Source organism: Penicillium angulare, assembly GCF_028827245.1.
Source record: "Penicillium angulare strain IBT 27051 chromosome Unknown utg000004l_segment0_segment0, whole genome shotgun sequence".
NCBI classification, from domain to species: domain Eukaryota; kingdom Fungi; phylum Ascomycota; class Eurotiomycetes; order Eurotiales; family Aspergillaceae; genus Penicillium; species Penicillium angulare.
In genome coordinates this window covers 484,365-510,044 of record NW_026623163.1, presented here as the reverse complement: position 1 = coordinate 510,044, position 25,680 = coordinate 484,365, and the positions used below count along the sequence as shown (strand labels likewise).

Sequence of the window (25,680 nt, the reverse complement as noted above, 5' to 3'; positions counted from 1 at the left end):
AGAGATGGGTATGTAGATGGAAGGTGTGAGATGGGAATAGGAAAAGATGAAAATGAAATGAAATAAAATGGAGTAGATCAATCAATCAATCAACACGCTTAAAGAGGTGGGATATCATCGGATGAGTTTGCAACGGCACTTTGGAGAGCGCTTGTCAAATCAATGTGGAAGAATGGTCTGTTCATGCCCTGCACAACAGCCACCTTGCGTCGGCCCAGGTATGCCTTGCTGGTAGTCAAGTCGCGCTGCAGCTTGTCTTCGGCAATGACACCGCTTTCCTCCGAGGAAGTAGTCTCAATAGTATGTGTCTCGTGCTCGGTTGTCTGGTGTTGTTCTTTCAATCCGGACTCGACATCGTGATGCTGAGCCTGCTCGCGCTGGTTGTTGATCAGTTCCGCATGCGCAGCGGCAGATGCACTACCCTCGATCTCGGCAACGGAGAAAATAGGCTTCCAGCGGTGGAAACCATCGCTGGATGTTGGGGTTGGGAAACCGAAACCAGCTGCTGCGAGGGCACGCTTTGTCCAGCGGTTGTTGATGTGAGCGAAGTGCCATTGGACGGAACGGGGGGAGGCGTAGAGATCCAGTTGGTTGCGGACATCGATCAGGTTCTGCACAGAGGTGGTGTCTACGTTGTTGACAGAGGAAAAATCCAGAATAACTGCTTGGAGAAGTGGGCGGGTATCTTCTGTATCTGCGTCTTTTCCGCGCTTGGCACCTGCGTCGTTCCAGGGTCTGTCGCCGGGGTTTGCGAAGGCGTGTGGGTTTGTCCGGCGAGTCTTTTGGAATACGTTTTGAACCAGGTTGTCTGTGTAGTGGTTTGCGTTGGGGTAGTTGAATCCTTCGGAGAAGCGGTAGATGAAGATACCAGGGTATGGTTGCTCGAGTTCGATATCGGGGTTTGAGCCGTCGGCGTGGTTGGAGGGAAGGAAGATGGAACGGTGGTGGTGCTCGTCGTCGTCGGAGGGAGCCTTGGCTCCGCCGAATGAACCGTATTTTCCATCGCCGTCTAGTAGGTGGTCACCTACTACTGAGTGGATCTTCACACGGCCGAGGAATTGGCCACGGGCTTTGGCGACGCGGAAGAGAAGAACAGCGGCGGAGACACTGATTGTGCAGTAGATGCCGTCTTCGATGGAAGAGAACACGGTGACGATGACACCGACGAAGAAGATGATGACATCGAGTGGGGACACGCGCCAGAACTGGTAGACTGTGTTTGGTGAGGTGATCAGGTCACCCACGGCGTGGATGATGACACCAGACAGAGAGGCGGAGGGGATGTAGAAGAAGACTGCGGTCAGGGCGTAGATGGCAAGAAGCACGACGATGGCGGTGATCAAACCGGCTAGGGGGCTTCGGACACCAGCCTTGGACTTGATGGCTGTTCGGGAGAAAGATCCAGTTGAGGGGTATCCGCCGAGGAAGGGACCGAGAAGGTTGGTCACTCCGATACCGATGAATTCCTGAGAAGGATCAATGGTGTAGTTGTTCACACGACCGAAAGATTTGGAGATGGCGATGTGCTCGATCAGAAGGACAATCACAGCAGCTGGGAGTTGGCTGGAGAAAGCACTGATGATCTTGGGGTCCATCTTGGGCACGGCGGCGTTTTGGAAACCGCGAGGCACGCTACCAAGAACCTTGAACAATGGATCATCCTTGCGGTGCAGGTTCACTGCGGCACTGATCATGGTGTAGAACAGGATAACGAAGACAGTTCGAAGAGTGGAAATGAAGAACCAGATCTTTGCGCGGTGAGGCTGCTTCTTTGCGGCGAAGGTGCAGCCAGAACGGATGATGTATAGCATGGCGCACGCGGTGACACCCATCGCAGCATCAAGATCCGAGGTAGGCAGATATTTCAGAGTGTTGATAATGACGCGGTAGGTCGCATCACGGGTGGAAAAGTCAGCAGTTTCACCGAGCATGGTCTTCACTTGTCCAGTTGCGATGTTGATGGCCGAACCGGTCATGAAGGCTGAAATAGCAGGGAGAGGAATGAAATCCACGATGAAACCCATGCGGATCAGACCCAAGAAACAAACAATACCACCTAAGATAATGGCCAGGCATGATGCAATCTCATGTGCTTCGGCATCAGGAATCTTATCCTTGACTTGAAGCACGATCGTTCCGGTGAGAGTGGACATAACAGCCACGGGACCAATTGTGATGTCCTTGGAAGTTGCAAAGAACCAGTAAACCAAAACACCCATGAATGAAGAGTAAAGACCAAATTGAACGGGCAGCTCTGCCAGCTGAGCATAAGCCATACCCTGGGGCACCACAACGGCACCGACAGTAACACCAGCAACCAAATCACCAACAAACCATTGCAGGTTGTAACGGCCAATCCAGTTCAAGAAAGGAAACAGACTAATCAGGTAGTTGACGAATTGAGCACCGGTAGGAGTAACCTCACGAACCCAATCGATACTGCTGGGCTCCGGCTCATTGTAGGAGTAGGTTTCAACGGTTCCAACAGAGAAAGCGGACTCGCCACGAGTGACGGGGTCACTGGCACCGAGAGGGTCTCTATAGGCGACCTTGATACCAAGGCCCTTTGCCAGGCCATGGCCAATTTTTGTGGATTTCTCACCCATGATTCGGATTCCGATCAAGAGAAAGAGGAGAAAAGGGAAAGGATATCCCAAATATCCAAATCACCGCGAACAACGGCGATCTCGGCAGCGAGCCGGTATTATTTATGGAGACCGGGAGAGAATCGAGAAATCGAAGAATGGAAGGAATCGAAGAAAGAAGAGAAGAGAAGGAGAGTCAAGTTAGAGAGCTTTGAATGACAGAAGCTAAAATGCAAAAAACGTGGTGGATATTTTCCAGAATATAAACGTTCGAGTAGTCCAGAGCTGACGATCACGCACTCCCCATGTCGACAGCCACACAGAAGCAAAGAAAAGCTAAACGGACGAGATGGGTCGAATCGGTAGTGGAGAATAGGTAATAGGGGATGTGGAGGTGTGCGTGATTCGAGGGTCGATGGCGTAATATCTAAAGTCCCCAGATTTCGAACAATTTGCGTTAGTTGCGTTAGTCGGCCACGCACAGGTCGCTTTTTATGTACAAGAGAAGTGTGAGAAAGTTGAGAAAGAAAAAGAAACCAGCAGTTCCTCCGTGGATACAGTCCCGTCCGTGTCAGTCCGTGACGCTGCCAGTGTCCACCGATGATCCAGGTCGATCCCCAAAGGTGAAAGTGCCGGGTGGAACCATTGCACGGGCTGGAAGTGAAGTCGGATGACGAAGGAGCATGGGGCGGGTATCTGGTTAGTTCTGGTAGAGATCCGTATGGGGGGTCTTCGGGGATACACTGTAATTGTTACTGTAGAGTTATTATTACAGAGATTTCAACTCTAGTCTATTCCACTTGATCTCGTATACTCTACTGTCCTTTTCTCCTATTTTTTTCTATTTTTTGTAATTTTTTTTGGCCTCCATTATCTCGCAATTTCCATGCCATACTCTCTCTCTCTCTCTTGCAGGGAATCTCAAGCTTCTTCCGCCAAGTCTCTGCGGTGACGAATCACTGCCTCCACGGAGGCGTGGATGATCGGCCATGGGGCGCAGGGGCCAATCAGCACCCCGCGTGATGGTGAAATCAGCCCGAGCGATGGTGACAGACAAAAGAAATTTCCTTCCCGTTCCACGTTTCAACCTTGCTCTCCTCAAGTTGTCTCTTGTCTCGCTTGTCTTGCTACCAGTAAAGTACGGCAGACTGGTTCCTCTATTTGGGGAATCAAGTCCGAAGTCTTGGGTCTGGACCACTACTGTATGCCCTTGTTCGCTCGCTCTGGAATCCTGTACGTCTATACTCCACTATAGTCCGCGCTTGCACTAATCTGTTGAAAATAAAATAGTAATAAATAAGAAAAAAATCTAAGTGTGCGAAATAATATTATTAGTAATAAAATAAATGTAAACGACAGTGGGTTCCCTTCCTTCCCTCCTATTCGTCCCGCGGAGAAGGAGGGGGCTCTGCGGTTCATCTTCATCTTCATACGATTCCTGGGCATTCTCCTTCCTGCACCTCAACTTCTCCTTCCCTGTTAGTTCTCAGCCACCAATATCTCTCCATCCTTCTGCATGAGCTGGTCCTCTTTCTGTCTCAACTCAAGACTATTGCGCCCGACGGCAAGATCCACCGACCGACCCACCAACAAGCCCCTCCTCTCCATCTCAACTCGCCTCCTGCTCCATAGATGGAGTACATCTTTTCCATAATCCATATTTCGCGCAGGATCATCCGACTCCCCCTTCTCATTTGGGAAACTCTGATCCGCGATGGAGCACCCTGCAACAACCTACGTTTCTAACTTTTGTATAGAGTATATAGTATTTAGTATGTACGCCGTAGACTACGGGAGGAATCCGAGCCTCAGACAACACGGTGACTACATCCATATCTTTGCATAAGCGCATAGCTCAGTTTCATCTGGAATGCCTGAACAGGCCACTCGCACCATCTACTATTCATAACCAATTATAGCCAATAACAACTGAACTCCCTCGTAAAAGGATTGCGTTAGTCAAACTCAGGCTCTTCTTAAGCTCCACATTTCTATATTACTTCGTATACTCTATATGCAGCTCAGTCTTAGCATCGGCTTGACAGCCTTCTTTGCAGCTTCCCGTTATCTCGCCATCCAGATCTAAATCACGTCATTCAAGCTTATCGCGGCTGCACCTTTAACTAGCTACAACTTAAAAGTAACGAGACTGTCCTGCTTCAGGTCTAGTCTGGCTCTAGTCTGCTTTCTTCAATCGGGTGATTGCTCCGACTGTGAACTTTTCCAAAATTCTTATACGGGTCATTGAGTTTGAAGCTGAAACTACCGATTCCACTGACCATCTTCGTGTTTTCTAGTCCATCTATAGTATGCCTTCTATGGACCCATAATATTCTGACCCAGCTGCACCCCATTCTCTTTGCTTTTTCTTTCTCGTTTTCTTGTTAATTGCTTTTGTCTTATTCGTAACTTTGAGTCTAACTGAGTCAAAATAGGAGAATACGGATTACTTTCTTTTTGTTTCCCACTCCGTCGGATACAACACGCGATGCGATGTGTTCGGGTCGGTTCACGTGGTATCAACCTAACAAAAATGCACCAATAACAAACTTAATTTATTTCTAGGAAACGGCCAACTTCCCTATTAACCAAATTTCTCGGGGTTCAGAATTTTCACGGCTCAATGTCATGTGCAGCCTAGTACAGCCATCTCATCTCGCTTAAACCAATCGATCTCATCATCCTCGGGTCTCATGGCGTATACGTATGCTTGGACGCCTCTACCGAGATCCTGGCTCTGGGTAGTATATCCATGTATCTGATCGCGGCCAGAAAAGAAAAGGGGAAGAAAATATAGAAATAACCGCCAAGAAATGGTTTGAACTACACATCTCTTTCTGATGGTTCGCGGTAGGCTATTTGTGCATCTTGTGCGTGCATGATGTCAGCCATGCCGTTTTAACGCGGTTGTTCTCGGTCGCCGGCTGCATATGCAGGGCCCGGACGCTTTGTCCTCGGGGAGTCGATCATACATACTCGTGATGCTTCCACTTTCGTCATTTCTTTTGTTACGCCGTGTCGGTGAGCTGTGAACTGTGAGCTTTGAGGTATGAGCTGTATCTGTTTGGTCTCGTGGGTTATGATGTTATGGGAGATGCTGCCAAGATGTCGGTGTTTGGATTCGGTTGGAGAGGGATGGGGTCATTGCGATGGGATACGGTACGATGAGATGGGATGGAGGTAGGGATAGGTGCCTGTTCTATCTATCGGTGATCTTTGCTTACTGACGTTTAGAGGACCGCTTCCTTCTACACCGACATTCGTAGCTTCAAGACCGACTTGGAAGTATGGATATTAACATGTAGCAGCTCTGTTATACCTCGGCAAATCTATAGGCCACCATGTTTAAGCCATGCTTATCAGATCTATACATACATGTTACCTATCCATATATCTTAATTATCTTAGTGTAGCTTCATGACTTATTTGTTCAAGTTATCGCTTTAGCCTAAGTTACCTACTACTAGTAAAAATTAATATTCCTTCCCTCTTCAGGTATCACTTTACTTTCCATTCCTTAGACATCGACCGGGCTGCTTATTTTTTCAAAGCTTGGAAGCTACATTTAACTGGGAAATTCTAACATTGTACTCATATAGAACAGCCCTGGAGTTTAAACATATACATGGCCTATACTGCCAGATGTTATGTATACAACTGGGCGGAAGGGGGTATGCATAGTATGTATCTGTGAGCTGCTTTCCTGATCTTCAAGTTATTGTCCGCAGGAAGTAGCATGGAATCTTAGGCTCTACTACTAATTAGATAGAAATATATGGTACTAGTATCAAAATGAATCAATAGTGACAATAACCTACGTGGGCAGTCTTTCCAATATTAGATTCAATGATTCAGTAATTGAAGTTATCAGTCCTATTCAAACATCCTTGATAAAGGATTCAATAACCTAGTTTAAAAAAATCATAGTGTAAAACGCCTGTTTCTGGGCACATTAGTTCATAAGGTCAACACGGATATTATTTGTCAAGCATGATTTTCAAGGACTTCCAGATGTTTATTCCAGCCGCACAGGAACATCGTCTTGATTTTGAACAAACTTCAAGGAGTTGACTCGGATGCGAGAACTACTCCAGGGCTTTAGGTAGGACTAGTAGGACTCACGGCCGGGACGTGAAGGGGTCGGGCTCGGATGCTCTACCGTGCATACCCAGGAACATTGTAACTTGAAGTCAATAATAACTTCTACGATTTATCTTAAGCATATGAACTAGTATGATCTATCTAATGCACGTAATTACCTAGTGAGAATAAGCTATTCAATAAATATAAATGCTACCTCAGGCTACTAGTAATTCTGTGACTAGCTTACGCGCCACGCGGGCAGATTTGATGGTCTCGGGAAGGATGTCCCAGATATAAAGAACTAATATAAAACACTGTCGATCTTATACTGAAACATGTACGTCATGATCTTCTAGATATCCAATTGACAGTAGGCGAAGTCAATGTATAAAAAATATTTTATTCATTTAGTAAAACATTCCAGGTGGGAATTGGAACGTAGGCTCCAAGTCTGGTCATGATCCCTTAAGTGAGGGGAGATCAAAGGCTTCACCACCAAGGTCGGGTCACAGGGTCCCTATGCCGTTTCTGCCTGCTCAAACTTCTGAGATCTTTGTCCAGTCTGCACCTTTCAATCTTAACATTCACACAAAACTGACAACTCATATTATTATCATGGTTGGGGATGTTTTGACCCTTGCAGATGAAGTGATAATACGCAGTCGACTGCCAGTGACAGTCAAAATGACCACAACCCTCTACTTGTTCTTGGAACTACAACTGAGCAAAGCTACACTACAGATTAAAAGAATCATGCTAATGAAAAATGCATTTAATTCAGAATCCACGCAATGTCTATTCAAGTCGTCATCAGTGCAGGCTAGGGAAAGAAAAGACAAACATAAGAAAATAAGAAAACCATCATGAATCACCACAATTCCCTGAAGACCGAAAGGAAAGGAAACAAAAAAGCAATGGAGTTTTTGGAGCTCACTTTGCAATCCGGGACTGCTGCTCGTGGTCTCATCACGGCTTTTGCTGTTCATCATTGCAACTCCTACCGCCGTCCAGCAGATGTCCTATGAAACGAAAAAAAGAGACATAAGCAACGGAAAACATTCAAAGCCAAAATAGAATGAAACAGGGAGATCGAATGGATGAATGGGATTGGGGGATATAACATGAATGGACGGGTGATCATGGTCAAAGGAAATTACACGAGAAATAAAGAAAAGGAAGACATCAAGTATGACAATGGCAATTGCATCGAATTGGCATCTTCCCAAGTCTTCAAAGCAACGCCATCACAAAGCAAATGGAGGGAAACGGTATATCAATTTCCACATGATCACGTAGGGAAAAAAGGAATCGGTACGGTATGTCATTGGTCGAATCGTGTCTTTTCCTCGGTTTCATCAGAGGATACGTGAGATCATTTCAATCAACCTGATCTATGACATTTTGTTTATTCCTACCATCGCTTACTGCGAGGCACACTGTACCCGCTCAGCACCGCCGGGAACATCATCGTCATCCTCGTCCATACCACCGGCGGCACCGTGGGCGCGGGCCTGAGCAGGCTCGCTGCCTTCGATACCCTCGAGCTCAAAGTCGTCAACCATAGCATCGGGTGGGGGCTGGGTTTGGTGGACGCGAGGGGGGAGAACCTTCTCCAGGAGTTCGAGGTTCTGCAGCTGCGAGCCCTCGGGGAACTTGACGTCGAACTTGATGTACAGGTTGCCGTGGTCGTGGTGACGGAAAGAGGGCATACCCTGGCCGTGAATGACCTTGATAGCGTCTGCAGAGAAAAAGAGATTGTTAGCAAACGGTAAAGATAATGGAACAAGGAGTTGGGGGTAACATACCAGGAACGATAACCTCGCCGGGGGCGATGTTGACAGTCATCCATCGGTCATCCAGGTGCTCAATGTGGATAGTGCCACCAGCAAGCGCGGTGAGCAGATCAATCTCAGCCTGGTAGAACAGGTCGTCGTTCTTGCGCTGGAAGCGGGCGTGGGGCTTCTGCTCAATTTCGAAAACGACATCACCAGGAAGAACACCAGGCATCTGGTCACCCTCACCACGGAACTCGATCTTGTGGCCATCACGAACACCCTTGTCGACGTGCACGTGAAGAACCTTGCGCTCAACAATGGTCTTCTTACCACTACACTTCTTGCAGCGGTCCTTGTCGCGAACAATCTCACCCTCACCGTTACAGTCAGGGCAAACAGTCTGGAAGCGCTGAATCATAGGACCCATCTGGCGCATCATGGTCTTCATACCGCTACCTTGACAGCCTGTGCACTCCTTGACAGCACCCTCCTTGCCACCGCGGCCATCGCAGCCAGCACAGATGACCGACTTCTGCAGAGCAAGCTTGGAAACCTTGCCCTTGTAGATGTCCTCCAGGTTGACCTTGTGAACATGATGGATGGTACGGGCCTTCTTCGGGCCGGTATCACGCATGCCACCGCCGAACATGCCACCGAAGGCACCGCCGCCGCCGAAGAATTGAGAGAACAAGTCTTCGGCGTTCATACCACCACCGGCACCACCGTGCTCCAGACCCTCCTCACCAAATTGGTCGTAGACTTGACGCTTCTCGCCATCGGACAGAATCTCGTAGGCGTGGGACAACTCCTTGAACTTCTCGGCGGCTTCGGGGTTATCGGCGTTCTTGTCTGGATAAGGTGAAAATTCCTCCGTTAGTTTTTTCTCTTTCCTCGTTCTTCTTTGAAGTGATGATTTCACGCACCTGGGTGGAACTTGAGAGCACCCTTCTTGTAGGCAGTCTTCAGTTGGGCATCAGTGGCCCCGGGAGCAACCTGATCAAGAAAAAAGAAAGCAGGTTAGTATTTTTTGGTCTTCTATATCAAGGATATAAAATAGATGATCGTACCCCCAGACACTCGTAGAGTTTGGTATCCTTGACCATTGTGATGGGATGATTAGGCGAGAGAGAGGAGGGGTCGAGGAACCGTCGGAATCAAAGGGGAAAAAAAAAGAACGATTCAAAAAAGAAGCGACACCGGCGTCAAAGGGATGTCGCGTATGGGTGTGAGTGGGGGGAGGGGAGATAAGGAGGGGAGAGGTTTTATGAGGAAGATTGAATATCGCGGGATAAGAATAGGAGCCCAGCAACACTTTGGCTGAGTAACTTTTTTTTTCTGCCAATTTCAGGTACACCAGTTCACCAGGGCTGGATGTATGTACGGACTTTGTAAAATAACCGAAAAATAGATTACCAGATGATCAGCTTCGGATCTTATGAAGGTGTTTAAAGTCCTGCTTTTCTAGGAAGATATTCCTATTATATTATTGTTCAAATGTCCTATTATCTATACTTGATGATGCCTGTCTTATTTCCTTTCTGCCCGCTTCTATGCCTTTTTTTATGAAAGAGTCAGGCCCGAGCGTCATTTCTACGGAATTCTGCGGCCTTCGATGCTCTTCTTTGGTTTTCTCCGCGATTCCATTGTTTTGGTCTTGTAAATGACCGCTGAGTAAGGGAGATCAATGGCCCCCATTGCCTTGCTGATTGGAGATGGCGATCGGAGGCGAAAATGAAAAAAAAATACGAAACCAATGATCCTGGTTCTGAGTATCCAAGGTAGAGGGGTGAAGTTTCTTTCTAATTTGTCTTTTTGCTTTATTACAAATATCTTGATAGAAGTGAAAATTTCCTTTGAAGTGGACAGAATGGGGAACTCCGTATTGACCAGTTGACTCCCGTATTCTTCTATTCTACGCCACATTTGAGCCTCCTTATCGATAAGAAGGAGGGGAAAACTTTTGCGCTCCACTTGACACAGAAGAAAGTGCTCAACATCAAATCGTCACAAAAAGCGGGACTCGCCGACTGGAACGACCTGCCGTACTTAGTAGATAGCGTCGATAAGACAATGTTGCCGGTATCCGGGATCTGAAGCTTCACTTAGATTCAATCCTATTCTATCTTTTCTATCTTTCACATATCTCCAAATCTTTAAAAGTCACTTCCACCATGGAACAGAACCCCGGTTTCATTGCTGCCGTTGAAGAGGCCAAGATGGGCGCTGCAGAGGGCGGTGTCCCCATTGGTGCTTGTCTGGTCTCGAAGGATGGTAAAATCCTGGGCCGTGGTCATAATATGCGCGTGCAGAAGGGTAGCCCTGTTTTGCATGTTAGTATTGCCTATATATGGAGTCCTGGATCTATAGAAGACAGAAGACAATCGCTAACCCGGAAATCCCTGTTAGGCCGAGATGTCCGCGCTGGAGAACTCCGGCCGCCTCCCCGCATCTGCTTATGAGGGTGCTACTATGTTCACTACCTTGTCGCCTTGCGATATGTGCACTGGTGCTTGTCTTCTCTACAAGATTGATCGTGTTGTCATTGGTGAGAATGTGAACTTCATGGGTGGAGAGGAGTTACTGCGTAGCCGTGGTAAGGAAGTGGTCGTGGTTGATAACCATGAATGCAAGGAATTGATGTCCACTTTCATGAAGGAGAAGCCGGAACTCTGGTAATTTGATGCCCCCTTTCTCTATTTCATTTATCTTGATCATCATGCAGAAAACTTTGTCTGCCTCGAGTAACTTATGCTGATTATCTGCTGTACAGGAACGAGGATATCGCGGTCTAAGACCAGTCTGAGATAGATGTTGCATGTAAATAGCCCAAACTTGAACAGTTGCTGTGATATTTTGTTTAGCTCCGCCGGAAACAAATTTTTACCGCAATGATACAGCAGATACTCCAGTGTACCTTGAAACTTTTAAAATATTCGCAGACGTGGGTTAGAAGCCACTTTAAGTCTTGCGAGGTTATTATTTAGTAAGACGGTGAATCTCCTGGAAGAAGAATTTGAGGTTCTCTGGGTCCACGAATGGGGTGACACCTATGAAAGTAAGTTAGAATCGTACTTGCAAGCTTCAATAAGCGGTTCACATACCGTGTCCGAGATTGCAAATCCAGCCCTGCTTGCCCTTCCGGAAACCCTCAACCATCTTCTCCACGGTAGGAGTGATAGCCTCAGGACCGCCATAGAGCATACCGGGATCCGCATTACCTTGAATAGTAACTCGGCCGTTGGCAACACGCAATGCCTCGGCAGGATCGTGCAACCAATCCAGACCAACAACGTTGTAGCCGGAATCACAAAGGTCATCCAGAGCGTACCAAGCACCCTTGGCAAAGACAGTCATGGGGACTGGCTCCAAGCCCATCTCCTTCAAGCGCTTAGGCAGGTTAGCGGAGATGTGGCGCAGGTAGGGCAGAGAGTGCGAGGCGAAAGTGGCGGGCGACAGCTCGCCAGCCCACGAGTCAAACACCTGTACCAGCTGGGCACCGGCAGCAACCTGGAGAGCCAGGTACTCCACACAGATCTCAGCGATCTTCTGCAAGAGAGCCTGTGACTCCTTGGCGTACTTGTACACCCACTTCTTGGATTGCACGAAGAGCTTGCTGCCACCGCCTTCAACCATGTAACATAGCAGTGTCCATGGTGCACCGCAGAAACCAATGAGCGGCACACGGCCCTTCAGTTTAAAGCGTGTGAGCGAAATTGCCTTGTAAACGTAGTCCAGCTCCGCCTTGACGTCCACCTTCTTCTCCATCACCCGAGCATATTGTCCATCGTCCGGCGATTCAAGAGGCTCTGGGAAGTGAGGGCCCTTCTTATCGACCATTTCCACAACCATTCCCATGGCCTGTGGGATAACCAGGATATCGGAGAAGATAATTGCCGCATCGATGAGGCCCTCGTATCGGTCAATGGGTTGGATAGTAAGGGTCGACGCAATTTCCGGTGAGCGGCAGCATTCGAAGAAGTCGCGGCCTCCTTTGGCTTCGTGGTATTCGGGGAGATAACGACCGGCTGTGAAATCAATCAAAATGAGATATTGGAAATCGACATTGTCGAAGGACTAAGGCGTTGCAAAACTCACCCTGTCGCATCACCCAGATCGGAGGGCGCTCCACCTTCTCGCCTGTTATTGCTATTAGTGGTCTGTCGGTATCCAAGGGAGGAATGGTAAAATACCCCGGGCGGCTCTCAGCAGCAGATCATTCTTTAACGGTTCAAATTGCGTCTGCATGATGGGTGATTGAATGCAGGTTGGAGGAGGGGGAGTGGGATTCTTGGACAGCCGAGGACCCCGCTGAAGTTTGATCCGGAAACCCTGGGCGGCGCCCGGATGTTCTACGCCTCAGCCAACATGTGGCTCCTAGCTAGAACAAGCATCAAGCAGCTCACGTATGTACCGCATAATGCTCAGAAATATCTTAAAATTCATCAATTGGGTTCCAATGTCGCTTCCGAGTCATTAATACTAGTCTTTATAGTAATTATTTTCGAAAAGCCTTTTATTATTCAACCATTGTCTTACCTCGGGCAGTCCGATTGCGTAGGTAATATTGTCCAGAGGAAGTAGGTTTGGTCGCATTCTTTCAAGTTACAATGCTTGATCTTATTTTGGCGAGGCCCAACGTACAGCAGAGCTATCCTAGCGTAATTTTGGTGAAAATTCATTGATCGTTGATTCGCTTTTCTCTATTTAGTTCATGTATCCACATATCCTCATTTATTCGTCATACGACTTTTTCTTCAAATTCTCGAAATTGTACAACAAATTGTTCATATCCTGCTGTTGCTTCTCATTCAGTCCTGCAGGAATCCCACTGGTGCCCTCCAAGTTGATGTTAGCTACCATCGGGTGTTCAGCCGGGGTACAATGGATACCATCCGGACCGATATTAATTTGGAAATATTCGAGAAGAGCCCCGGAGTTGGAATTCCAAGAATCGGTTGAGTTAGCTTGACGGACAGTATCGACAGATGCGATAAAAGAGTTTGACTTGATAGCAATAATGTCAAGCACATTGCCAGAAAGTTGAACAGTAGTTTGAGCGCGCAGAGTATTCTCTTCAATTGTGTAGCAAAGCAGCTGTGAAGATCTATGATGCTTGTTAGATAAAATTATACTCATACCGGACAGTGATACATACCCTTCCAAGCTGATCAAAATCACATTGACCTGGCCAATAGAAATGTTCCAAATTCCACGAGGCATGACTTCTGATTGCAAGGCTTCGTGCAGTGAAATGTGCTGGAGAATCTGGCCCTGCTTCCAGTTCCACACGAATAGGTTCCCATCAAGGTCGCCGGAAATGAGAAGATGAGGCAAGTTCTCAGGAACACAGAGCTTGCTGACGAGAGAAGTGTGGCCCATGCAGAACTGTTCAATCACATGGACCTGGGGAATACCACGAGACACGCGGATATGCTCATCGCGATCAGCAGTCAGGATATACTCCTTCCCAGCAAGTGACACATTGATCACATCAGTCAGCACAGAAACGTGGCCGAGAATGTTATGGTGCTCAAAGTTGCGAGCATCGTTTCCTTGTCCGGCAGCAGCCTTCGCCGCATTGATCTCGGCCATCTGCTTTTGCATCTCTAAGGTTCGCAAATTACCCTTCGTATGAACGGTGAGCGGGGTAGCTGATGGGCCAGCTGGTTTTGTCTCTACAGCCTTTTTCACATAATCTCCAGGAATCAACGGCATGGAGAAAGCATCACCGAACTTATCCGCAGTAAGGATAGTTTGGCTGTCTGTAGTCAAGGTCAGAGCACTTATTTTCTTAGGCAGCACTCTATTTAGGTATTAGTAGAGCTTGGTAGGCGATACAGAGATACAGAAACACTTACCGAGAGCTCAACTCCTTCAATTTACCATCATCGCTTAACTCAAAGACGCGGACCGCTTTGTCTTCACCAGTGACCGCAATTATATATTTTCCATCAGAGGAAACGGTGACGAGGGGCACAGTGGTCCATGCCGGGGCCCTTTTAGCGGAAGATGGCTTTCTCTCTTGGGGCTCAGGTTCTGTCGAAATTTTTCTCTTTTTCTCTGGAGGTGTCTGGTCTTCTGTAGTCGCGCTAGCACCGGATGCAGGCTCTGTGGTCGACTCTACATCTTGTGGCCAGACGTCCATGCGCTGACCATCGGTGGCATTGTATGAATAGATATAACGGCCAGCGGTACCAATTAAAACATCTGAAGAGCCTTGCGCCTGCCGACTGGCATATTGCAAGCGCTGGAATGGGTGCTGGAGGCTAGCCATGGCGCAATTCGGGGAGCTCTTATTCTTCGATGTTCTCCAGATGCGGCAGAATTTTGATTTGGCGAGCGGATAGTAGATATGGGTGGTGGTTTCGACTAAAATTGAGAACCACCCATCAATTGCATGCACTCAAAGCGATTTTTCAAATTGAATGGATCAGAATCAAGAGGAATGCTTGATGCTGTCAGCCATTCTTTCTTTCTAATTATTAAATTTCAAATATACACCGAAAAATGCTATATATTGCCAATTGCGCTCGCATATCCTCCCTATCGAAGCAGTGACCCACTTAGCACGTGACCCACTAGCGAACGCACCAAAAAACGAAAATGGAAATTGCGAGCTTCACTCTTTCCTCTTTATTCATCACTACAACACACCTTTTTTGCCCTTAAATAACCTCTCTTCAGAGAAGCAAATAAGAAGAAATGGGGGGCAAATCAGCAACCAAGTCCGCTTACTTCGATAAGCTCAAGGAGTTGCTCGAGGCTTACTCGAGCATCTTCATCGTCGGTGTCGACAATGTCTCGTCTCAGCAGATGCACGAGATCCGTATCGCCCTCCGTGGCGAGGCTGTCGTCCTGATGGGAAAGAACACCATGATCCGTCGTGCTCTTAAGGGTTTCCTTACTGAGCACCCCGAGTACGAGCGTCTTCTGCCCTTCGTCCGCGGTAAGCTATCCTGATTAAAAAAATTCGAATACTCACAGCAAGAGGCCAATCGAACTAATTTTCGTCTCCTGTAGGCAACGTTGGTTTCATCTTCACCAACGCTGACATGTCTGCTATCAAGGAGAAGATCCTGAGCAACCGTGTCGCCGCTCCCGCTCGTGCTGGTGCCGTCGCTCCCAACGACGTTTGGGTCCCTGCCGGTAACACCGGTATGGAGCCCGGCAAGACCTCTTTCTTCCAGGCTCTCGGTGTCCCCACCAAGATTGCTCGTGGTACCATTGAAATTGTTTCCGACCTTAAGCTCATTGAGGGTGGTAACAAGGTCGGTGCTTCCGAGGCTTCCTTGCTTAACTTGCTGAACATCTCTCGTAAGTCTATCCTTTACCCTGAGATCTTGTTACCATAGGATTCGGGATTATTTATCTGCCATTGAGCCAATTCACTGACTTGACATTCAGCCTTCACCTACGGCCTCTCCATTGAGCAGATCTACTCCGAGGGTCAGACCTTCAGCGCTGGTATCCTTGATATCTCTGATGAGGATCTCTTGAAGACCTTCAGCCAGGCTATCGCTACCATCACCGCCATCTCCCTGGCTGCCAACTACCCCACCATCCCTGCTACCATGCACTCCGTTCTCAACGCCTACAAGAAGGTTCTCGCTGTTGCCCTCAGCACCGAGTACTCTTGGGAGGGTATTGAGGAGCTCAAGGACCGCATCGCTAACCCCGATGCCTATGCCTCTGCTGCTCCCGCCGCTGCCGCTGGTGGTGCCGCCTCTGGTGATGCCCCCAAGGAGGCCGCTCCCGCTGAGGAGGAGGAGGAGTCTGACGACGACATGGGCTTCGGTCTGTTCGACTAAGCGCTTTCACAGCCACCATTTACGAACGCCATGTATTAGATTTTTTTTAACTTGACCCAGACCCGAAAAGGATGGGGAATGAAAACGACTATGATGGCAACGTGAAATATGCTATCTGCTTCTTTCTTCCAGACCGTAATGGACGTAGACTTACGATCCATTACCTGTCTTGATTTCAAAAAGTGAGTTTACATCGGTTCATCATTTCTTTGCTTTTGCTTTATCTTGCACTGCACCCTTCACTTTCACACAACCTGGCGGATGATTATACCTTTTTAACCCCGAGCAATGGCCCCGTGGCCGCGCTGACGATTAAAAATTGCAACAACAACACTCTAATTTTTTGCTGACGCCCTAACCTTACTTTGCCTTTGCCTTCCATTTTACTATCATTCAAGTCTTTGGAAGCAATTGCTAACTATTCTGAAGTCAACAGGTTTTTCCTCATCCGACGCCTCGTAGTAGTCTGGTGTCTCTACATTATCGTAGTCGTTAGTAGTTGAGATATACCTTGTGATTCGATAGGAGATTTTGGGCTATGGAGTTACATGTTGGATAGGAAATAGGATAACGTGGCTATGATACATAACGCAATGAAAGACGATTGGCTGGCATAAACCATTTATTTGACTGTAATAGTTCTACTATGCCCGTCGTAAACATGCTGCTTGACACATTCAAGTTCTGCTACTTGGGCATGTAAATTCCGTCCACGGGTCTTGACCCAACCGCAGAATCTAAGGACGGTCACATTAGATAAAGTGTTGTACTACAACATTGAATAGTAGATGCTAGTAACAAGTCCACATCTAGGCGGAATCTATACAAGGTATCGATGTTCAAAACCAAGTGTTTACATATAAACAATGACGCTCCAAAAGTTAAAAAGAGAAATAAGAAAAGCCATTCCAACATGATAAACCTACGCCGTGTCTTCGGTACCACGTCCGAACCGACCTCCAAAGCCACCCAGATCACGACGGAAGAACTTCCCAATATTCTTCAAGTTCTCATTGAGGTTATTCGCAGCACTAGACTCAGACGGACTATGCATGTGGCTCACTTGCTGCGCGGCGGCAGTCGGAGCAGGCGACGAGGAACCAGATGTCCCAGCGACACCGGCGGCCGAGCCCGTCCCAGTGATACCAGCAACACCCGATGCCAAGCTGGGATTTCCGAAGCGGTCGACGCCATCTTTGGCGGCGGAGATGATGGCCGAGCCGAGCATTGAGGCGTCAAATCGAGATGGCATTGATGAAGTACTGCCTAGACCGAGGCCTTGGGATACAGAGCCCGTTGTGGTTGCTGCTGGGGCTTGGATGGCAGTGAGCATTGGGTTGCTTTGTTGGAGGTTTGAGGCGTAGCGGTCTGAGGCGCGGTGGAGCTGGAATAGTTCCACGAGGTGGTTTTGTTCTTGTCTGTTGCGGATTCCTTTTAGGTCGAGGATTTTGCGGAAATTGTTGTTGTTGCGGTCCGCGATGTGGATTAGGTATGCTTGGACGAGAGCCTCGGGGGGAGATGGGCGGACTTGTAGAGTCTTGAGGAGCGTTTCTATCTTGTAGAAGCTGTTGTTTACTCGTTTGACGAATCCTGCGGGTGCGGGAGAGGGAAGGAGAGATGTAAGACCACTCTTCAATGTGAAGGAGTCAAGGAGCATCTTTTATTTGTTAGAATGGGGTAAACAAATGGTGGGATATCTGGAAGGGAATATGGGACGTACCTGTTCAGCACCGGTTTCTGAAACGGGCTTGCACTGGAAAACGTTGGCGATGAACATGCTTGAGACTAATTCGACCAAGTGGTCTGCAAAAGCACGCGCGTATTGTTGCTTGTGTAGTAGTTGGAGAATCTCTGCTGCTTTGTCCTTTGTTCGCGAGAGTAGCTCGCTCACATAGGAGCTTTGGTCACTGACGGCTTCAATCTTGCTCCATGGAGTGTTGCGCATTTCTCGCCATGACGGTTCTAATTCAACCTCCACTTGTCGGACGAGTCCTCTCACGGCAGCGGAAGCAATTCCCATGAAGGAATCTGCTTGGCTTTGCAAGTCTACCGACTGCTTCACACTTTCGTCAAGACGGCCCTTGATCTTTTCTTCCAATTGATTACATGTGGTGTAACAATAATCAGCGGTATTAAGAACGGAGACTAGGTCTTCGATCGATGGTATTTTAGCTGGTACCTGTCCACTGGGCTTTTCGCTTATATAGTCCAGAAGGACTTGCTGTGCATATTGATCGAGGTACTTGGCGAATACCTTTGCTAGCTCTGCAAGGCTGCCACCGGTGGATAGTTTGGCGCATTGCTGCAAAGAGTGTCGATAAAAGGTAAAAAGTTCAGTTGATGACGAGATCACAGTATGTGAATTGAATTCATCATCTAGGGGCCTCAATGGTTGCTGGCGGTATTTGGGTAACAGAGCAGCCAATTGTTTGTCCTGTGCTTCCACCCACACACTCAAATACGGCTCGAAGGCCTCGGAAATAGACTGACCGAACGTGGGGTTCTGGTTCTCTGTGGAAGTGAATGTATCCGTAGATGGTCGGGAAGGAGGAGCAAAGCGGCGTTCAAGAGAATGTTCGAATTCAAGAGTTTCTTCCAAGCAGGAGAGTAACAGGTTAACGTCGATGGATTGGCCGCTGCGAACAGATCGAGACAGAATTCCTTTATAATCATCTCGAGTCCCTTCACAAAAGACATTGGCCAGAATCTCGTTCACCCGCCACGAGGCTGGGAAAATAGCAGCGTTCTCTTCATCGTAAATCTTTAAGATTCGTCGGAACCACGAGTATCGTCGAGAGATATTGTCCAGAGATCCTGCCTCTTCATTGTTTCGGAATACTTGGCGATATTCGCGTAGCTGAGTATTGCAGTACCAAGTGACCAGCCTCGACCTGGCATGTTCGCCCAACGCATCAACCACCAGACAGGCCTCCGACAGCACACCCCGCTTTTGAGACACCTCTCCCTTCGAAAATGCAATCTCAAAGTCCTCACACACTTGCTCAAGAAGATCCCGTTGGATGTCTGCCACATTCCTGCTCAGAATCGCAATCTGGTCAATCGATCGGTATGATTTGAAGTGGGCCATGAGCTGGATCACAGCTTGTAGGAGCTGCGCGCAATCGCGGTATTGTCGTGTCCGACTGAGCGCTTGTAATTGATCGTAGGCGGTAGTCAGCATCTGAAGTCGTTTGAGTGCAGTCATCGACAGGGTCAGGTTCTGTTTTGCGTTATCCAATTGTTTGATGTCGGCCGTCATATCTGTGATCGCCTGTTCGGTATTCCTTGCGCGCTCGCGTACGTCGTCGATTTTCTTAAATAGTTCTGATAGATCGGCTTTCGCTGTTTGGATGCGTTCTACGCTCTCCGCATTCGATGTGACCTGGTCCTCGACCAAGGCGGCAATGTCGTCGTCCAACTCATCTTCGTAGGTTTGGAGGCCGTCGGAGATCTGGGAGACGGAGGATAATGTGGAGGGGTGCGAGAAGATAGCGTTCAGGTGATCGATGGGATCGTAATCGACTATAATGATTTATTGTTAGTATTTCGACTGTGTAAAGCAACACCGCTGTCGGAGGTCACTGTCCGTACCTGCATCCAAGGCGTCGAGGGGCTCCTCCCCGTCTGGTGCCATATGGCCGGTGGTTGGGACAGTAATTGTCGTCATTCCATTAGCCCATGAGACTTATCCCGTAACCAACACAGAGCAATTGCGTAATAGGCCCATTCCACGAGTGGTTGTCGCTAGGGGATTCGGGGCGAAGTTAGATCGGGGAGCGGAGCGCATCTCGGGCCAGCTTGGCAACTTACGCAAACACACTATGCCCGCAATACGGAGTTACTATAGGCCACAAAAAAGCACCTATTTTCGCACTCAACACTACACTGAATTAATTTCAGTTGATAAAAACAGACAAACAAATTAATACAGGGTAAATGTCGCTTTTATATTATAGATGAATATAAGAATCACAAACCGAGGGCCATTTTGTTGCAATTCATAGCAGTACTAGTGCATCATCAAGACAAATACTATAGTAGTATCTTGCTAGAGAAATAATAGATATATTGAATGATGAAAGTTATAGGAGATACATGAGATCACAGCTTGAGGCGTAGACATGAATGAATAAATCTTCAAAGTCTCAATGTTCATTGTTGCTCCCCCAGAGCGCGATCTTCTGCCACACTGCCATTCGCAACAGGGACAAAGCTTGAAGATCTTGTTTGAGACATATCTCCAATATTTTGATCTTTGTACTCTTTCTTGCCATAGCCACCACCTCCGGGAGTTTCAATGACTACTCGATCCCCTGGCTCTACGTTAACTGAGCCCTTCCCTCCAATAGAGCATGTCAATCCAATGGCGCTACTGATCCAAGTATTCCGACCTCGTGATGCGTCTTCTCCGCCATCCATCCCATAAGGCGCCAGGCTTCGTCTTTCAGACAAGATAGAAGCAGACATAGCAATTCGAAACTCCACATCTCTCACGACACCCTCGCCACCGCACCAAGCACCCAACCCACCGCTTCCCTCTCTGAAGGAGAACTGCCGCAGGATGACAGGATACCGTTGCTCAAGGGACTCGGGATCCGTAATGCGCGTGTTTGTCATATTTGTATGAACGCCGCTGGTACCATTCCAACCAGGTCCGGCACCGCTACCACCGGCAATGGTCTCATAGTATCCGAAGCCATTCTCGCCATCTATGCCAAATGTGAAGTTATTCATGCACCCCTGGCTAGCTGCACAGACGTGGAAGGCCTTGAAGATAACATCAACAATCCTTTGGGAAGTCAAAACATTTCCTGCGCATACAGCAGCTTCTATGCTTGGTTTGAGAAGTGTCTTGTCTGGGATTACCATGGTGATAGGCTTCATACAGCCTTGGTTAAGCGGAATATCGGAGTCTACCATACAGCGCAGAGCGAAGATCACGGATGCGTTGCTGATGGCGACAGGGGCATTCCAGTTTCCTGTGAGAACATTAATTAGCTTCCGTTCTGGAATCTTTGCTCGGATCTTGAAAACCCACCATATACTTCCGGGCCTGTGCCTTGGAAATCAAATGTGGCAGACCCATCGTCGCTGATTGTCACCTGTAAGTGGATTGGGGTCCCATCATCCATGTAATCAACGGCTGAGATCTTGTTGGATGCGAATTTCTTGACAAGTTTCTTGAACAGGTTGCGAACTGCAAGTTCTGCCGAGTCTTGAATGGCTCCCATATACATCTGGTATTTGTCAATATCATCTTTAGCACGACATAACAAGAAAGTAGACATTCTTACCTGCACCACGTCCATGGTGTATTCCTTGATCAATTGTCGAACAAGACGGATACCGCAATTATTAGCTGCGACTTGAGCTTTGATATCCGTCACGTTGTCCTGGAAACATCTGGAGCCACTGCATCCTGGAAACTTCGCAGGCTCGTCACACAGTATACGTTTGAGTTCGCACTCTGCGAATTCGCCATCGCGGACAAGAAGGAATGTATCAAACACTGCACCTTCTTCTCGCAGACGCTTAGAGTGTGGAGGCATGGAACCTGGAAGAATTCCACCGACCTTGAGCATCAAGTCAGTATTTCATGTTCAATGAAAGGAGAAAAAGAAGAAGAAAAACCGACATCAGCATGGTGGCCACGAGAGGCTGTCCAGAAGATAATCTCTTTTCCTTCGGAATCAAAGACTGGTGTTATCGTGGTCAAATCTGGAAGGTGAACGCCTCCATACTCTATTGAAAATAAATTAGCACCATTCGCAAATTCTCTTTACAAACGGCCGCTAGAGAGTTATTCAGCTTACCAGGTGAATTTGAAAGCAGTACATCACCATCTCTCAACTTTCCTGCCCACTGTTTGATTTGCGATTTTACTGCAAATCCCATACTACCAATCATAGCTGGTACATGAGGAGCATTTGCGACCAGAGATCCATCAGGTGAGAATATCGCACAGCTGAAATCCAATCGCTCCTTGATGTTCGCACTGACACTGACCTTTTGTAGAACACGTCCCATTTGCTCGGCTACGCCGTAGAAACGATGACGGAAGACAGACAGTTGAACAGGATCAATGGCAGAAGCGCTGACGAGCTTTTTCTCAAAGCTGACGTCTAGTAGTAAAAGATCCTTGGTAGCAGTTGCAGAGCAATGAGGGCTAACAATAATTGTTTGTGTACTGTCAACCACAAAAGCTGGACCTTGAACGGTACTACCCTCTAGTAGAGAACCGAGCAAGTATACAGGAGTATCTGTCCACCCAAGTGACTTGAAGTAGACGGAATTTGTCGAGTCTGCCTTTGGAGTTGCAAACTTCTGGTTGGTATTCCGGAGGGCCTGCAGATCAAGAGGCGCATCTTCACTAAAATTGCTATGTCCGATAGCCCGCACACGAATGTTATCTACGAGAATCTGGCGATTTACTGGGGTGAAGCCGAATTGTTGATGGTGAGCATCGATGAAGCTTTCTCTGGCATCACACTCTTCCGTGACTGAAATGGGCATAGCTGTTTCACTGCCGTCATATCGCATGAACAAATATCGATGTCCCTCAATACGGGAGAAGTGGGTCATAGAAGGATCATTTTGAGCGATAGTTAACAGATTCTCAAGATCTGCGACTATTTGGTCCTTGGTTGAATCGTCAAATGCCTTTGCGTACGGTCTTTCTTCGTCATGAACAACATCCGCCAAGCCAATGCCATATGCAGACAGAATAGAAGAGTGTTTATGAATAATGACACGTCGAATACCGAGTGCCTCAGCGATTGCACATGCGTGTTGACCTCCGGCACCACCAAATGAAGCCAGATGATGTTTCGCGGCATCATGACCTCGTCCTTCGGTTAACTGACGGATTGGGCCACACATGGCTGAATTTGCGACTTGCAAGAAGCTGAAAATTCATTAGCTTAGGATAGATATAACACGAAACAAGAGATATACACTTACCCATCTGCTACCTCAGCCCATGTGAGCGATTTATTGGTATCGCGGTTGATGATATCTGTCAGTTCCTGGAATTTGGAGAGCACAATTTCTCGATCCAAAGGCTCGTCTTCATTGGGTCCAAACACAGAAGGAAAATGCTCTGGAATTAATCTTCCCAATGCAAGATTGGCGTCTGTAACTGTCAAAGGCCCCCCCTTTCTATAGCAAGCTGGACCGGGATGCGAGGAAGCACTTTCAGGTCCCACAGCCATTAGTCCATCCTTCCATGCTAGAATACTTCCACCTCCAGCAGCGATGGTATTTACATTCAGCTGAGGTGCCTGAATGGGGATTCCGGCCGTGGTGGTCTCAAAAATATGGTCAAATTGGCCATCATATCGGCTGACATCTGTACTGGTTCCTCCCATGTCGAAGCCAATGATGGGAATTTTTGACTTCGAATCATATGATGTACGTGCGTAGCCAACGACACCTCCGGCAGGGCCAGAGAGTATAGCATGTAGCCCTGATAATTTTGAAGCAGGCACAAGAGCACCATCTGACTGCATAAACTCAAGTTTTGTGTGGCCATCATCAAAGTTGGGGAAGCTTGCGCTGAATTGGGAGAGGTATTTTTCAATAGTTGGGGTGAGATAGCAATCGATGACGGTTGAGTTTCCCCTGGGCACAATTTTAGGACGTTGAGAAACACGATGAGAAACCGAAACATGTTGAAAGCCGATCTTTTTTGCTAGTTCTTGAATCTTGAGTTCGTGATCTGGGAAGAGATAGGAGTGCATAAGAGAAACCGCTATAGATCGGAAACCTTCCGCATAGATTTTCTGTAAGTATGCGCGGGTGCTGTCCACATCAAGCCTTTTTACTATGCGAAATTCTTCCCCAGAAGTGCCGACAACAGTTTCAAGTGACTTTGGATGCTGCATATCCAGATGACGAAGCTTTGAGTCACTGCATCGTTCAAGGACAACTCGCTCGTCAACTTCGAACACATCGGAGTATAGCGGCTGAGGTCGTCGGATAGCTAAATCGAACATATAAGGCCTGGACTGATTTCCAATCTGTAAAATATCCTTGAAGCCTGCTGTGACTAGAAATGCTGTGCGTTCACCCTTGCGTTCTAAAAGTGCATTGGTTGCAACTGTTGTACCCATTCGAATCCATTCTGCAGTAGAGGCTTAGTAAATGTGTCCGCACTCATTACTGGAAAGTGGAAGTTTTATCCTTACCGACATCTTTAAGATCTAACTGAGTACCTCTTGGGATGGATTGGGCGTAATATTTCTCCAAAACTCGCCGAACGGCCTCGGTTGGGGCATCAGGATAGTTCTTATTATCCACCGAGAGAATTTTGACTACAATATCATCTTGATCTGAGACTTTACAAACACAGTCTGTGAACGTTCCGCCTCTGTCTATAATAATAAAGGTTAATAAAGCAGTAAGCGTGAAATTAGATTTCAAATATCATACTCACCAATTGAGATTCGCAGCGGTCGTTGTAAGTAAGCGGGAGACATCGCAACGGCATATACTAGGCCAACAACACAGACCTGGTATTTGCATCAATTTGTATTGATTTCAAAATCGTACTTTCTTGAATCCATTTAGCCCGGACAAGGAGTATTTATTACTCATGTCATCATTGTTATCTCCAAAGCCGGCGTGCGGGGAACTGGGCGGGCTTCGGATCTAGGCCGATTTGGCCCCGATTAGGTTGAGTGGGGAACAAAGAGAGGAGGGGTTAGGGGTTAGATTGGTCCTATCTTATCCAAATAACCATAACCTAAGTCTCCCTGGAGGAGCTCCAGCGGTGCTTTCAAATTTAACGGGAAGAGCTTCCGATGACGACGCGGTGGAGCTCCACCACTGGATCGTTTACGTGCAATCAGAGTCGCGGGCTCGGCATGAAGGCCGAAAGTTCTAATGGTTGATAAGATGACTATTTAGTCTCATAGAGACCATTCGATATCCAACGATAAGGAATTTGAAGTCAGAATAAAACGATAACTCAGCCTTCTCAAGTATACTGTCCAAATCTGATTTTCTAGAAGGGATTTCTCTTCATTGCTAGACACCAAAGACTCCCCCGGTTGATCTTCGGCTATTGCTCACAATCCATCACCAACATGACGCATACTTTTGACATCCTTCTATCCAATTAACCAATTTAATCGATATTATGAGATCGATTTATAGAGATGTCAAGACAACGGTCTTCATGCTGCATAAAAGTAGATACAGAATCCTGGATATAAGACGATCATGCCTGCTTTCGCTATGCGTATCGACGTAGGTAATTCGGCAATCCGGTGACTCACACGCTCCACTGAGCAGCTATATTTGGATGGTCAATGCCACTCCCGCGCAGAATGTGGGTATACTCTGCATCATTTATTAATAATTGACCTGACAGGACCCCGCTCGATTGTCAGTCACCGCAGCCTAAATTTCCCCCGTGGGCAAGGGTCC

At 47.5% G+C, this 25,680-nt stretch overlaps 8 protein-coding genes across 8 annotated transcripts; 2 read left to right on the top strand and 6 right to left on the bottom strand.

The window, feature by feature from the left end:
* Window positions 1-98: 98 nt before the first annotated feature.
* N7478_004120 (SLC26/SulP family anion transporter) lies at window positions 99-2,606 on the bottom strand (the record flags this gene model as incomplete). The annotated part of the gene is made up of 1 exon (XM_056920334.1): window positions 99-2,606. One exon carries the CDS (start codon window positions 2,604-2,606, stop codon window positions 99-101), a length of 2,508 nt encoding a protein of 835 aa, XP_056778371.1.
* Window positions 2,607-8,089: 5,483 nt separating this feature from the next.
* Window positions 8,090-9,546, bottom strand: N7478_004119 (type I HSP40 co-chaperone YDJ1; the record flags this gene model as incomplete). The annotated part of the gene is made up of 4 exons (XM_056920333.1): window positions 8,090-8,406; window positions 8,474-9,292; window positions 9,367-9,436; window positions 9,511-9,546. The coding sequence occupies 4 exons, from the start codon at window positions 9,544-9,546 to the stop codon at window positions 8,090-8,092; spliced, it is 1,242 nt and encodes a 413-aa protein (XP_056778370.1).
* A 1,068-nt stretch (window positions 9,547-10,614) lies between these two features.
* On the top strand, window positions 10,615-11,235 carry N7478_004118 (cytosine deaminase; the record flags this gene model as incomplete). The annotated part of the gene is made up of 3 exons (XM_056920332.1): window positions 10,615-10,773; window positions 10,850-11,115; window positions 11,214-11,235. 3 exons carry the CDS (start codon window positions 10,615-10,617, stop codon window positions 11,233-11,235), a joined length of 447 nt encoding a protein of 148 aa, XP_056778369.1.
* A 184-nt stretch (window positions 11,236-11,419) lies between these two features.
* N7478_004117 (uroporphyrinogen decarboxylase HEM12) lies at window positions 11,420-12,688 on the bottom strand (the record flags this gene model as incomplete). The annotated part of the gene is made up of 4 exons (XM_056920331.1): window positions 11,420-11,490; window positions 11,545-12,468; window positions 12,539-12,580; window positions 12,634-12,688. 4 exons carry the CDS (start codon window positions 12,686-12,688, stop codon window positions 11,420-11,422), a joined length of 1,092 nt encoding a protein of 363 aa, XP_056778368.1.
* A 486-nt stretch (window positions 12,689-13,174) lies between these two features.
* trm82 (putative tRNA methyltransferase) lies at window positions 13,175-14,717 on the bottom strand (the record flags this gene model as incomplete). The annotated part of the gene is made up of 2 exons (XM_056920330.1): window positions 13,175-14,201; window positions 14,302-14,717. 2 exons carry the CDS (start codon window positions 14,715-14,717, stop codon window positions 13,175-13,177), a joined length of 1,443 nt encoding a protein of 480 aa, XP_056778367.1.
* Window positions 14,718-15,145: 428 nt separating this feature from the next.
* N7478_004115 (60S ribosomal protein uL10) lies at window positions 15,146-16,251 on the top strand (the record flags this gene model as incomplete). Its single annotated transcript, XM_056920329.1, has 3 exons — window positions 15,146-15,389; window positions 15,464-15,757; window positions 15,848-16,251. The coding sequence occupies 3 exons, from the start codon at window positions 15,146-15,148 to the stop codon at window positions 16,249-16,251; spliced, it is 942 nt and encodes a 313-aa protein (XP_056778366.1).
* A 922-nt stretch (window positions 16,252-17,173) lies between these two features.
* On the bottom strand, window positions 17,174-19,885 carry N7478_004114 (putative GARP complex subunit Vps53; the record flags this gene model as incomplete). The annotated part of the gene is made up of 3 exons (XM_056920328.1): window positions 17,174-17,908; window positions 17,972-19,773; window positions 19,843-19,885. 3 exons carry the CDS (start codon window positions 19,883-19,885, stop codon window positions 17,174-17,176), a joined length of 2,580 nt encoding a protein of 859 aa, XP_056778365.1.
* Window positions 19,886-20,403: 518 nt separating this feature from the next.
* N7478_004113 (uncharacterized protein) lies at window positions 20,404-24,728 on the bottom strand (the record flags this gene model as incomplete). Its single annotated transcript, XM_056920327.1, has 8 exons — window positions 20,404-21,230; window positions 21,290-21,488; window positions 21,546-21,824; window positions 21,887-21,993; window positions 22,065-23,155; window positions 23,212-24,373; window positions 24,438-24,623; window positions 24,686-24,728. The coding sequence occupies 8 exons, from the start codon at window positions 24,726-24,728 to the stop codon at window positions 20,404-20,406; spliced, it is 3,894 nt and encodes a 1,297-aa protein (XP_056778364.1).
* Between the last annotated feature and the right edge of the window lie 952 nt (window positions 24,729-25,680).